Below are 15,124 nucleotides of genomic sequence, written 5' to 3'. Positions count from 1 at the left end.
GGTGTATCACAGCCGATTTCATTTCTGTCCCTCTTTCTAGGCTGTAGAGATTTCTGGCCTTAGAGATTTTATTTTCTCAGATCCACTTCCTCAGTTAGCAAAATGCCTGGCATATAGCAGGAACTCGAAAAATGTTTACTGAGTTAATGAAAGAATGCAGGACTGCAGCTCTCACCCAAACTACTTTCCCATGAAGACTAGAGTGTGTTATCAGTTACTTTTCCCAGAGCACAAAAGGATTTCATAGAGTCCACAATGATCCATGGTTGCACATTAAGTCCTGTTATCGCCATTGATGTGCAATTTATTCTTAACACTGCAAATTCACTGTACTCTCATTTTTGCTCGTTCTGGTTTGTTTGTGGGAGTTTTTCTACTTTAGACAGTAAAGACATCCTTATCTGTCTATTAGCACTGCAGGGAATACTTCTCTAACACTTATTCCACTATCAAGGAATACTTTAAGTGAAACATAATGAATTTGGACACTGCAAGAAAAATAGCATTCTCTTAAAAGAACACGTCCCGTATATGGTACAATGCAAGGGTTTGGTCCTCCAACCTTTGTGAATCCCCAAATTATAAATGTGGAACTGTTTATCTAGGTGCTGGCTGTCTCCCAAATCACATTTTCTTGAGAGTCACATGTCTCCCGCTTTATCCTCACATCACAACGTAACTGCCTTTCAATTTCTACTAAAGTTGTCTCCTGCTTGGCTGGCCACTTTCCATAAACAATATTTCTCTTTTTACCAGTTTATAAGAATTACTGTATGTGTGGAAAGGAAAAGACAACAGGAAGGGGTTGAGATGTGGGTATCAGGCAAGCTGCTGGGCTTATGACCTAGCTAAGTAACTCTCCGGGACGTCAGTTCAAATCTATGCCTTAGTCAGAAGTCAATGAATGTGCATTAAGAAGTATTAATTAATTCATCTGGAATTCAAAGGTATAGAAATGAATGTCACATGTACAAACATCAAAAGCTGGCTGTACCAACCACAGCTCAGAGCGGAACAGCTAAAGTGTGTTTGCTTTACAAGCCACCACTATAGATAACAATGTGTAGACAGGGCTAAACTCAGTGCAAGGAAAGGGTAAAGACAAATTATCCATTTAGGCATATAATCTAATTCCCCTTTGAAAGCACAATGGACAGTTATATTTTTATAGCATCCTTGATCATCCTGCTGATTCCTTTATACACTTCAGAAAATTTAATTCTATCAAACAAAAATACCCCAGTTTAAAAAAAAAAAAACTATGAGGAAGAAAGTTTATAACAAACAGGGTCCTTCTTGAGGAGAAAATATAAAGCTCGGACACATTTACAGCTAGGGTTTTCAAAAGTTCATTAATGACTGGAAGACTGGATGAAGAGTATAATAATAAAATTTAAAACTGGTCATCTGAGATGCCACATCTACCAGTAATCTGTATGAAATCAGAATCATTTATATATAAAAACAAAGTACTTAATGCAGAGCCAAAAAGAAAAGAAAACCATTCAGCAAAAATCAATTAATATATACAATCATAACATAAAATATTCAAAAACATTAGGAGAAAACCAAGAAGGAGAACAGTTAGTAAAGTATCAGTTTACTTAATAATATTAGAGTTCACAAAGTACTTGTACTGACATTGTCAGTAGGGACTAGATGGTTTCTAAAATCACACAATCATATTTCCTTTTCTGTAACTCTAGGAATCAGATGTTGTCACTAACCACAGTTTACTTCCTGGTTTTTTGGCACAGCAGGATGTCAGCTCTTATATCCTGCTTATAGTCTCATGTACTCTCTACCACATAGTGTGGACTCCGAAATTAGCATCCTGTCTTGCTTAATATGTAAGACCTGCCCTTATTACCAATCTTGCAAATATATATTTTTTTGTACTTGTCATTTGTCAATTATCTTAATCAAAAGAGATTTTCTGAATAGTGTCTTGCTTTTAAAAGAAACTTCCCCATTTTAAGATTATATATAAACCTATATTTTCCTGTAGTATTTTTGTAGATTCACTGTATCACATTTAATTTTTTAATTCAACTTAATTTTTTCCCAAATTGCTACTAGATTTTTACAATAGTTGAATAGTTACCCCTTCTCTAATGATTTGAACTGCCACCTTAAACACTAAAGTCATACTTATTTCAACTACTAGGTACTTTTTTCACATTTTAATAATTTAAAAAATATGTATTTATTTATTTTTGAGAGGGGGGGCACGTGCAAACAGAGGAGGGCCAGAGAGAGGGAGAGAGAGAATCCCAAGCAGGCTCAGCCTGACTTGGGGCTCAATCTCAGGAACCTTGAGTTTGTGACCTGAGCTGAAATCAAGAGTCAGATGCTTAACTGACTGAACCATCCAGGTGCCCCACATTTTAATATTTTTGAAATCAGTTTGCACCCTAATCAATTGCTTGTCATAGTTTAAGTGAAATTATTTTTTTTTTCTTTCTTGGAACTATAGAAAATGAAGTCTTTCAACCAATGGTACCTTAGAAACAATGAAATATACTCTACTATATACAATAACACTAATATATATGTAACAGATTGGGTGTGCATTTAGACTTTCTATTGCATTCCATTGATCTTGCCATCTTTTCTGGCACACATATGATACTTTTAATTATGTTACTTTTACAGCATTATTATTTTTTAATATTTATTTTTGAGAGAGAGCAAGACAGAGCATGAGTTGGGGAGGGGAGAGGGAGACACAGAATCAGAAGCAGGCTCCAGGCTCTGAGCTGTCAGCACAGAGCCCAATGTGGGGCTCAAAGTCATGAACTGTGAGATCATGACCTGAGCCGAAGTTCGAGGCTCAACCGACTGAGCCACCCAGGCACCCCTTGCAACATTATTTTAATTTCTGATAGAGCAAATCTTTTTTTTTATTCTTTGATTCTTTTTATATGATATGCTTTCAGATGAGTTTTATAAATGTTGGTCAGGAATTCCCCTTCCTTCTGAAAAAAAAAAAAAAACAAAACCCTATGAGGATATGTATTAAAATTGATATAAATCTAATCTGGGGAAAGTTGACATCTTACAAAATAGATTCTTATCATCAGGAAATGTTATGTCAGTTCACTTACTAAAGATTTTTAAGTTATTCAGTAGACTATTACAGTTTTCCTCATAAAGACGCTACTACATATTTCTGGCTAAATTTATTCTTTGCTACTATTATCTATGGGATTTTTTTTCCATTATTATTTTTGAACAGATTTGTCTTGGGATATATTAAAGTTATTTCTCTTTAATAATCTGAAAACCAGGTGGGGTGCCTGAGTGGCTCACAGTTAAGCGTCCGACTTGGACTCAGGTCATAATCTCACAGTTTGTGACTTCAAGCCCCACACTGGGCTCTGTGCCGACATTTCAGAGCCTGGATCCTGCTTCCAATTCTGTGTCTCCCTCTCTCTCTCTCTGCCCCTCTCCCACTCACGCTCTGTCTCTTTCTCTCAAAAATAAAAAAAAGTTAAAAAAAATTTTTAAAATAATTTTAAAACCAGGAAGTTTTAGAACTCTCTGTAGAGAAATACTTTCAGCTGATTCTCTTGGGTTTTCCACTTCACAATCATATCATCTGGAAGTTGTTTTATTTTGCCTTTTCTTTTTCTGTATCTCACATTGTTTCATCTCCTCCCCTCTGCTTTGGCTAGAATTTCCTCTGGGCAATAGTTGTTATTTTTTATTCATTGTTACTTGTGTTTTTCTCTTATTATCCTCATTATATGTGCTGCAGGTTTGCTTATTATTATTGTTTCCCCATTATCTCTTTTTTTCATTATCCCTTCCCATTTCATAAATTTATCATTTCAATTACTTTTCTCTGCTTTCTATTTATTTCTTTATTGGGGGGCAGCATAGAAGGTGAGAAACAGAGGGTGCTGTTTTTCTAATTTCTTCAACTGAATTCTTAGTTCAAATGACTTTATTATTTCTTAATAATAACAAAATAGTTAAAGCTGTATCTCTCCTCTGAGCATAGCTTTGACCATATGCCTTGAGTTTTTATGTTATGTTGATACAACCATCAATTTTCTAAAATGAGGTACTCTCATTTTGGCTTTTGATTTCTCCATCATCACAAAGGAGAATACTTTGCAGTTTCCAAGTGAGAATTTTCCTTCCCACTTGTCCTTTTATTATGCATTTCCAATTCCAATGCATTGTGATTCATGAGAGTGGTCATCAATTCTGTTTTGGAAATGACCGAGTTTGTGTTATATATGTGTGTATCATTAATATTTGTAAGTTTCTGATGGATATTTGACAGGAATTTGTATTTTTAGATTATGAAATATAAAAGTAAATCTATATTTGCCTATTAAATCCACTTCATTTTTTTATAGTAATGCTAATGTTTCCTTATTTTTTCCTGGAGTTTAACTTTCTATGAGATGTGGTGTTCTAAAGACTTCCATTTTGTCCATTTCCCCCTCTATTTTTAATAGCTTTGGCTTTTATATATCAATGATGCTAGTTTATTAGAAATATTTATGACAATTACACTGTCTTGGTGGATTTTAAGTTTAATAAATTTCGAAGTGACCCTTTACAGTATGTTTTTACCTTAAATTTGACTTTGTCTGATATTATTATTGTCATCTCTATTCAAATTTTTCCCATTTTGTGTAAAATGCGTTCTTACAAATGATATATACCTCATATCTTCCAGAAATTCCCTCACTATTTCTAGTCCAGTAAAGGTAATCTTCTGTTTTCTAGTGCTACTATAAAGTTTTTCTTGCTATTTTTGCAATAATTTCTTAAAACTATAATCCTTTGATTTATTTATTTTTATTTTATATATTTTCACTTTTATAATTCTAACATACATTCTGAGTTTAATTTTTTCTCATTTTCTTCCAATTATTACTGTCCCTACAGTCTCATTGCCTGGAACTTATTATAACTAAGCATAATTTACAATTCTCTGAGAAAAAAACCACATAACTTTAAGCATTATAGGCAATGTGTACCATGGATGACACTGCACAGTTTCATTATACTTGCATTAGGAAAATCCTAGCAAATATTTCTATAAGCAAATGAGAAGTTAGTGATATTGCCAAATGGTAACACTTCATATGAAAAATAAAGTGAAGCAGTGTCAAATTTAAACATATAATTTTAGAATAGTTATCTATGCCTTAGAATCAAATTGCAACACAGACATGAGCAGAGGGTTAGGGTAGCAATCCGTTTAGAACACACATTCAGTTAAGAAATACAGTTGACCCTTGAACAGCACGGATTGGAATGGTGAGGTCCACTTATATGTGCATTTTTTTTGATAAATACAGTACAGAACTGTAAGTGTATTTTCTCTTTCTTATGATTTTCTTAATGCATTTTCTTTTCCCTAGCTTACTTTATTGTAAGAATACAGTATATAAAACCTATAATAAATAAAATATGTGTTAATCAGCTATTTTTGTTACTGGGGAGACTTCTGGTCAACAGTAGGCTATTAGTAGTTAACTTTGGCGGGATTTAAAAGTCATACATGGATTTTAGACTGCATGCGAGGGGGTGTCAGTCCCCCCTAATTCCCTTGAAGAATCAACTGTACATATTTCCCATACTTCACAATCAAGAATGTGTAATATAACACTACAATATTTATTATATTTTTCATTAACAAAGAGATGAAAATGTAAGTTATTTAAAGTGGAGATGTTCTAAACATTTTTTTGGGGGGGCGGGGGGAATGGGAATGGGACTAATTTCTTCAAAATCTGTCCTGAAATGGGCATGGAAAATAGCAGTAAGAATTCCTGGTAAATATGATTTGGGAAAAAGGCATATTTAGCCTAATAAATAGGGGAAATAATTGGTTAAAATAAATGAATATTGAATGAGAAAAATATTTCCTTAATAGCACTGGAAGCAAAACTCTAGAAACACTCTCTATTAGCCAGAGCACTAAGAAAACATTTGATATGAAACAATGCCTCAGGGAATACAACAGGCCTCACACTGGTCTAATGTCTATAATTTCATCTAAATGTCAGTAACGGAAAAATATGAGGAGGAAGGAAGATTACAAAAAACACATGGTCCTGTCTGCCTTTCCGCATGAAACTCTATGGGGATTCTCTATTAGAATTACATAATAGAGGAATCTGGCCTGTGATATGCAAGAAAAATTATCTACAGCCATGACATTTTCCATGCCACATCTGTGGGCACAAAACACAGGCAAGAATTCAAATTTTCTGTTTTGTCACACTTTTAAGCAGCAGGGAGCACTGGAAATGTTCCTTCTCTTTCTTGGAATCAACTTGAGCCCCCACCAAAACCCCCATTTTTTTCTTTCTTTTTATTAATAGGGAATTTTTCCTCTCCAAAGATAACATTTGCTTGCTTTTGGCTCTGTTATAAAGTAGGGTGACACAAAATGTATGCCAAGTCTGATCACTTCAACTGGTATTTTTGATTTTTTTTTTTTTTTTTTTGCTCACTTGAAGGAAACGTGACAGAATCACAGAATGTGAACAGATCTGAAAGGTTCAACTCGGCAGAGGTGAATAATGTGCTCATGTTTTAAATGGTTAAAGGAAGAGTGGAGCCAAATGGATGCTGAGTCCCCTCCCCACCTGGGGCTGTTTGCACTTCACTGAACCAGCTCACATTTGTGTCAAGTGATGACAAAGCCTGATGGAGAACTTCCTCCAGCTACTCCCCATTCCCAATTATTATTCCAAAGAGATGCTGCTGAGGAAAAGCAAAGATCTGACCTGATGTAGCAAGTTGCCACTCAGTCCTCATTATGAAAACTTGCTAGTAAATAATGCATCCCTTCTGGAATTTCACTTCACATTTGCAAAGGTCAGAGGCAGCTTATATCAAAAAGCATTCTTTTAAAAAAGCGTAATATTTACAATGTAGTTTTCACCTTGCGCTCCCGACCAAATAAAATTTTTATAATATAACATTTACTTGGTATCATATTGTAAGGCACCCTTGTCAGTTTCCTTATTGCTTATGTTAGCAAACTCATGGATGATAATCTTGAAAAGAAAATGCCCATACTATGTATTCCGCAGCCTCTACTTTTCTCTCTGAGAACTGTGAAGAGTTCAGGTGACCAAACAGCTCGGCTGGGAGTCCCCAGGCTGTTTTATAGAGACTTTACTAGGCAATTCACACCACAGTCAGGATATGACTCCTGGCCTTGTAGCCTTAGAAACTAGATTACCATGACTGAAGACAGAGCCATTTCTCTGGGGGTAGAGGCACTGTAACTAAGTTCACAAGACTGATATCTAACAGCAGAATATTCACGTACAGCAAGAAACAGATCTGTCCCAGGGAATAGGAGTATGTGCACCTGCAACTCCAGTCCATTGCCTCAAGTCCAATTCACTGATTTATAACTAGAAACAGCTGTCAAAGCCATCCATATATTTTCGAGTATATGAATAATGCATTCTCCTCCTATGAGTTAAGCTACCTTGGGAAAAAAATAATCAGAACAAGGGAAGTCTGATTGGTGGGATGCTTCATAGTATCCCCTGGTGTATCTGTCTCACAAGAAGGATGTGCACCAGCAAAGGCCCTGGAATTACTGATGGCTACAACCTGCTACAACCACTGCCCCCTAAGTGATGGCCTCGCCACTTGGTCAGAATACTCTACCCAGACTGACACAACTTACTACATCCATCTGCACTTGAGGGACAAAAACTCCCTGACTGCTGGACAGAATCTGGATAGGTATTTGTCTTTTTTTTTCTATTTTCATTAATAATACCTCTCCTCCCCCATCTTTCTGATACCCTCTTTCAATAAAATTATAGTTAAGTCTTGCAACCTAGAAACTATTCAGACTTTTACTTTAAGGTAAATTGACATTTCTAAGCCTTACTTCATTAGGCTTTTGATTTACAAGTTTAGCCTTTAGAAAGCCTTCATATTTCCTTTATTTCCAAGTTCTTGGGACAATGTTAACAGTTCAGACTATTTTCACGTGTCAGTCATGCACGGCTGACATAGAAAACCTCATATTTTCCATACTACTCTTAATATAACTTGTAACGCTAAGAAATAAAAGTGTCAATAATAGGAAACATCATTCCATTTTGTTCTGAGGATGCATTCTTCCAGCATTCCTGAAGTAGACATTTTTCTATAATCTTAGAATGTAAGCTCCCTGAGGGCAGGGATTTCCACATTGCTTGCTGATTTATTCTAGATCACTAGAACAGCAGAGTGCTCAATAAATATTTTTGAACAAATGAATACCTTCTAAACTCTAAACCACATATTTAACAGAAAATCAGAGCCATGAAGTGATAGCTAAAACAAGACACATTGTTGACCTAATGTTTCTCAGTCTACAAACTTTCAACACATCATTTTTCAACAAATATTCTGTTGAAATAGCATTATAATAATTACAAAAATATGTTACAGTTAAGATATTTAACAATGTCTATCAACATTTATCAATGTAAAATTATTTCAAACGTCTTCCATTATTCCAATTTTTATCTTTTTTCAACCATTTTATTTCTTAAATTTACACTTGAAGGAAAAAAGCTTCTGGAAATACATTTTTTTCTTTAATAAGTCCAGAGTATGGGTTAGTAAAAGGCTTTACCTATCACTTTATTCTTCTTTCCATTTTTTATAGGCGTACAAAGCAAACTTCTAATGAACTGTTGACTTACGCTTCCTGTGTTTTCATTCTAAACAAAAACAAAAATAAAACAAAACAGGTACAAATTATGAAGAGACTGATTTGCCCATTAGGTGTTATGTAAACTATACTGGACATCTGAAACCACTAATATATTCATCTTTTATTAGCTTGAGATAACATTGGAGTGCAGAAAATGTACAAATAACAATGAAGTTCACATAAATGCAATATAAACCAATTAGTCTTTACATTATTAAAAGTAATAAATATCCTATATTTCTTTTTTTTCATTGTAAACTTTCCAAGCAACTTATGGTAATATTAAGCAAATATTTATGCAGTTATTTACTATACTGGTGTAGCAGATATCTCAATAACTTAACAAGATGGGCAGAATCCAAAAAGCACTACACTATCTGGGATACCAATGCTACAAACTTGTGTTTCTTTAGGACTGCCACTGTTTCTATTGCCCATATTGGGTCTTCTAGATTTGCAAATAACAAAATCAAGGCAGCTGCCTCAAAGTGCAATGCTTTTCCAGAGACAGAAAACATGACAATTCAAAGTTTTCAGTGTCTGAGATACTACTGATCTTTGTAGCTTTGCTGTCAAAGAAAATATACTCATTTCTCCACAGAGCTGCTCACTGCAGTAGATTACCAGCTATATAAGTTTGAGCCAAATGGAACTTAATTTTTTAGGATAAACTCAAGAACTATAGCAACACTATCTAAGGAATGTCACTGACATTAAGTAGGTAATAAATTGCCTCAAAATTAGTTGATAGTTCATTATTACACATTAAAAAACTGATCCAAGTAGAGGGAAAAATATGTGAGTACAGCTAACCATCCCTTAAGAGATGTTATGAACTATTTTATTTTCCTTCAGCAGATCACTCTGAAAGAGCCAGTTCTAAGACTTTCAGCTGAAGAGTCCTTGTAAGTGTGGATCTGATGGGAAAACACTGTTCGAGCTCCAAGTTTAAAACTGGTTTACTTACTGTCCAGGGAAATCTTTTGTCTTTACTGACATCTGGGATATTAAGTGGTTCCATAGTATTTTTTACATACTGAGCATACATGTAATTGATTCTGTTTGCATCACGCTCCCTGTGGAAATAACAGATATGAGTTCTTTCCGTGAAGTGAAAAAACATGGGTAAAACAGAGTTAAATAAATGATAAGAGATATACACTAGTCTTAAATTATAGGGTAAAGTGTATGTCTTAATTGGAAATGCACTTTAAAAGTGATGATTCACAACTTTGGTAGTTATTACAATTTAAATGTTTTGAAAAGACAAAGACCCATAATTATTCAGATTTCTAAAACAAGTTTTAAAATGTCATAAGTAGTGCTATTACCACCGTTAAATGGGCAGGTTGATTTTTGTGCCTTTATGTAAAATCCATACAAATTTTCTTCCGTGTCTTATTTTTTCATCAGCTTATAGAATGACTGAGGTCCAGTCCCTGTCTGTTTTACTTCCTCAGTGATTTGCTTTATCCACCCCCATAATCGTTCACACATTTCAAACCAAGGGGAAAATCAAACATGCCTGAAAGAATTTTATTAAGTTTTTCTCTCTTCCTTTTTTTCTGCTTTGAGATATTTTATGATACTTTTTTAAATTAAAAATTTATCTTCTTCAAAAAATTTTCTGAAAGTATAGTTGACACACAATGTTAACATTCCTTTCAGGTGTACAACACGGGATTCAGCAATTCTTTTTTTTTTTTTTTAATTTTTTTCAAATATTTACTTACTTTTGAGAAAGAGACAGAGTGCAAGCAAGGGAGAGGCAGAGAGAGAGAGAGAGACACACACACACAGAATTCAAAGGAGGCCCCAGGATCTGAGATGTCATTACAGAACCCAGTGTGGGGCTCGAGCTCATGAACTGCAAGATCATGACCTGAGCCGAAGTTGGATGCTCAGCTGACTGATCCACCCAGGTGCCCCAGGATTCAGCAATTCTGTATGTTATGCTGTGTACCACAAGTGTAGCTCACATCCGTCACCACACAGGTGGTTTTACAATACCATGGACCATATTCCCTAGGCTGTGCCTTTCATCCCCATGACTTACTCATTCATAACTGGAAGCCTGTACCTCCTACCCCTTCACCTCTTTTGCCCATCCCCCCGCATCCCTTCTTTCCCCTCTCTTTCACTCTAGGTTAGACTTGTGTGGAGGTCCACAGTTCTCCTAGCTCTGTCCCCTTTCAGCCTCACGGGGAGTTTCCCCTAATAAATTTCCTGCACATTTAATCTAGTCTTGGCATTTGCTTCTTGGAGAACTTGGGCTAACTGTGACATCCACTGCTTTTTGCACAGTGAGTATCAATGGATGTATATGAATAAATTATTGAGAAGACAGGAACATGGAGCTTGGACACAGTGAGAAATTTCTGTGCTTTAGAACTAAATGGGAATCACAGGCTATACAAGTCAAAGACAGAAAAATCCATCACAGAGACATGGAAACAACAGCTAACACTGACTTGGTACTTAACACGTGCCAAAAATTTTCTGAAGCATTTGTGTATATTATCTCATCTAGTCCTGACTATAATCCCGCTATCAGTATCCCCATTTTACAGATGAAGAAACTGAGGCTTTGAGGGGTTAAATCATTTACAAAAAGCCCTACAGCTAGTAAAAGATGGAACTTAAATTTCAATCAGTCTGACTTCAGAGTGTATGCTCTTCATCTACTTAGTATCCACAGGTTTTTAAATTGTAAAAACCTTTTTACTACTTTTTATAGTGTTACTGTATTTACTATAATTCTGTTTTCTAATACAAAAATCAATAACAAGTATTAACTAGTATATATATTCCAAGAAAGTGAGCTTAAAGAATTAATTCTATCCATTTTTCATTTTATGATAAAAATGTGCATTTATAAATTAACATCAAGTTAACTAACAATGAAACTATAGCACTAAAATACCATTTTTTCCCTTCTAATTGGATGGCTCTTATGAAACGAAGCACAGAAACTCCAAAACCTCCCACCACCTGGAGACGAGCTTCCCTTCCAAAATTCTTAGGCAACCCAACTCACAACAGCTTTACTGTGCTTTATCTCACTGATGATGTGATTCTAATAATTATGTATAATGTTCACCCTGGATATTTATTTTCATTTTACACTTAACATTTCAAAACTGTCTTCAATGTGTTATTTTAATTTATAAAAGATAATTAGTAGGTTGGTTGGACAAATACTAAGTCATGCTTTTCAACTGAAATGAACGCCTAAAAGAACGATTTGCTTACAGCTGACATCATAAAATTGCCTAGCATTTCATCTCATGGGAGAGAGTTTGGATTGGCAAAGTGTTTAAGACTGAGAATTGGAGAGTCCTGCATTCTATCAATAAACAACTTTAGAAACATAATGAAGAGTCTGCTGGTGAAGTGTCAATATTGGTTTAGTCCTTTTTCAAAATGCTGAAGTCACTACACATCATTTTTAATTCAGAGGTTTGGCAAAATTAGGCCTAATATCTAATTTTTATAAAAATAAAGATGAGTTATATCACCAAAAGGCCTTTTACTGTATCATTAATTAAAGGCTAACTTTTTTTTTTTGAGAGAGAGAGATTGCATGGAAGCGGGAAAGGGCAAAGGGCAGCATGGAGACCAAGGCGGGGCTCAATCTCACAACAGCAAAATCCGGACCTGAGCTGAAATCAAGAGTCTGACACCTAACTGACTGAGCCACCCAGGCACCGCTAAAAGGCTAACTTTAAGTGTTTAGCTGACATAAGGCATCAGTGAATACTTTCAAATGCTATACAATTAGTTAATGAATCAGTTAAAATTATCCATGAAATTACTCTCTTTTAAGGTAATCACACTGACCTATTTATTTATCCTTTATAGAAATATCTTTATACTAAGACTATCTTGGAATGATGACAAAAATAAATGGAAAAATGCCTTCCATTTTGCCTACAGAGAGGGAACACACTATTCAAAATAAATCAAATAAATAAGACTACACTTTTTTAAAATGCATATTTACCAGTAGAGGTCACTATCATACCAAATCACTGGGGTTGTTGAGCTTTCATTAGAAATTAGAGGACCAGGCTGAATTTGTAATAAAAATCAAAATGCCAATACATAAAATGTGATTATACAGACATATGCTGCTGTACATATATTCAAAGATAAATGTATATAACTCATCATTTTATACTCTTTTTTATTTTACTCTTTTTTTTTATTCAAGTATAATGAACATAGAGTGTTATATTAGTTTCAGGTGTACAATACAGTGATTCAAAAATTCTATATGCTTCTCAGTACTCATCAAATAAGTGAACTCTTTTAAAATTTTTTTTTAAACGTTTATTTATTTTTGAGACAGAAAGAGACAGAGCATGAACGGGGGAGGGTCAGAGAGAGGGAGACACAGAATCTGAAACAGGCTCCAGGCTCTGAGCTGTCAGCACAGAGCCTGACGCGGGGCTCGAACTCATGGACCACGAGATCATGACCCGAGCTAAAGTCGGTGGCTCAACCAACTGAGCCACCCAGGCGCCCCATGAACTCTTTAAAAAAAAAAAAAAAAAACAACCTTTATTTTGAGAGAGAGAGGGATAGAGAGAATCCCAAGCAGGCCATGCACTGTCAGCACAGAGCCCAATGTGGGCTCGCACTCACCAGCTGTGAGATCAAGACCTGAGCCAAAATCAAGGGCTGGACACTTAACTGACTCAGCGACCCACACGCCCCAAGATAAATGAACTCTTAACCCCCTTTATCTATTTCACCCACCTCCCCTCTGGCAACCACCAGTTTGTTTTCTGTATTAAAAAGTCTATTTTTTGGGGCGCCTGGGTGGCTCAGTCGGTTAAGCGGCCGACTTCGGCTCAGGTCACGATCTCGCGGTCCGCGAGTTCGAGCCCCGCGTCGGGCTCTGGGCTGATGGCTCAGAGCCTGGAGCCTGCTTCTGATTCTGTGTCTCCCTCTCTCTCTGCCCCTCCCCCGTTCATGCTCTGTCTCTGTCTCAAAAATAAATAAAACATTAAAAAAAAAAAAAAAAAGTCTATTTTCTGGTTTGTCTCTTTGTTTGTTTCTTAAATTCCACATATGGTCATTATATCATTTATGTCATTTTCATATCATTTATATCATATCATTTCATCATTTTATACTGTTAATATAAAGTATCATACCTATGGATATATGTAAATACATTAAATGTATGTCTATATTTGCATATATAGCAATTCATTATGCAATCTGAAAAGTAAAAGAATCAAATATTTACATGTGTTTTATCTAGAAGCTTTCTAAAGCATTCTTTATAAAAAGCAGCAAAGAGGCACCTGGGTGGCTCAGTCAGTTGGTTAAATGTCCAACTTCAGCTCAGGTCATGATCTCGCAGTTTGTGAGTTTGAGTCCCACGTTGGGCTCTGTACCGAACGCTTGGAGCCCAGGGCCTGCTTCAGATTCTGTGTGTGTCTCTCTCTCTGTCCCTCCCCTACTTGTGCTCTGTCTTTCTCTCTCTTTCTCTCTCAAAAATAAACATTAAAAAAATTTTAAAAAGCAACAAAAATGTCATAGCATCATAAAACCCAAATTATATTAATGCTCTTCCTAAGAATAAGAAACTTCATAACTGATCCAGGCAGTAGATACCAGCACTTATTAAAAGGGAAACACACTTACTCACCAAGACATGGGCTTATTATCACACATTCAGAAAGGACCCAAAAGTTACTAAAACAATGTCAAATATGCCAGAAAATATAACGGCGCACAGAGGGGCTTAGGAAAAGAATACACATGGTAATAGGATATAAACTTGTCATGACCAGCAATGCCAAGAGGGAAGTGAAGGTCAGTTTTATCTTTGTGAACCAAAAACTCCAGGTAGCTGAAAAATCTCAGGTAGAGAGAGATACCATGGTTTATCTACTTTGACTACGCACTCCAGGCCCAAGTTAGCAATAAACGTTTAAGTCAGTTGTACCTTCTGAATCAGATGAATTCCCCAACTGCCCCTAAGTTACATCCGACCCTTTGCGAATTCCTCGAGTTGTTTTAATGAGAGAAAAGGTCTTTCATTGTATCACACTGTTAAAAGTAATAGTCTAGAACTAATCAGTTTTGATATACATATAATCACTTAACCAACTAAACTTTAAGTCACCATGGTCAAAGGTGTCTCCATCTTGATGAGGGAAGACATAAGAGGATAGGAAACGTGAGAGAGCATGAGGGGCAGAAGAGAATGAAAGACAGGTCTTCAGACCTACCAGGGGTCAGTCGTAACAGGGTTTGAACAGAACCAGGCTGTGCACTGAAGTACTCTGTTCTTGAAGACAGCTGTAAACTCGGGCAATTCTGCTTTACATGATCTACAGAGATTTTCTGTTTCTAATTTTTTTTATTGCATTTATTACAAAAAATTTTTATTATAAACAT

General features: G+C 35.6%; 1 protein-coding gene and 1 long non-coding RNA gene across 11 annotated transcripts in view; one reads left to right on the top strand and one right to left on the bottom strand.

Annotated features, from left to right (window-relative positions):
- The window catches only part of LOC122237969, a 74,128-nt gene extending 67,156 nt beyond the window's left edge, over positions 1-6,972 (top strand). For all 6 annotated transcript variants that reach the window (XR_006216817.1, XR_006216815.1, XR_006216816.1 and 3 more), the window contains one exon: positions 6,492-6,972. This is a non-coding gene — a long non-coding RNA (uncharacterized LOC122237969). The remainder of the gene's footprint in view (positions 1-6,491) is intronic.
- The window catches only part of PDE5A (phosphodiesterase 5A), a 141,978-nt gene that overhangs the window by 61,375 nt on the left and 65,479 nt on the right, over positions 1-15,124 (bottom strand). For all 5 annotated transcript variants that reach the window (XM_042983982.1, XM_007087606.3, XM_042983983.1 and 2 more), the window contains exons 8-9: positions 9,675-9,783; positions 8,627-8,714 (exon numbers count right to left, since the gene is read on the bottom strand). In XM_042983982.1, the coding sequence (XP_042839916.1) occupies positions 8,627-8,714; positions 9,675-9,783 (197 nt within the window). The remainder of the gene's footprint in view (positions 1-8,626; positions 8,715-9,674; positions 9,784-15,124) is intronic.

The sequence above is a fragment of the Panthera tigris genome, chromosome B1 (genome assembly GCF_018350195.1).
Source record: "Panthera tigris isolate Pti1 chromosome B1, P.tigris_Pti1_mat1.1, whole genome shotgun sequence".
NCBI classification, from domain to species: domain Eukaryota; kingdom Metazoa; phylum Chordata; class Mammalia; order Carnivora; family Felidae; genus Panthera; species Panthera tigris.
The sequence above is the reverse complement of the archived record's forward strand: the minus strand, read 5'-3'. Positions and strand labels throughout refer to the sequence as shown.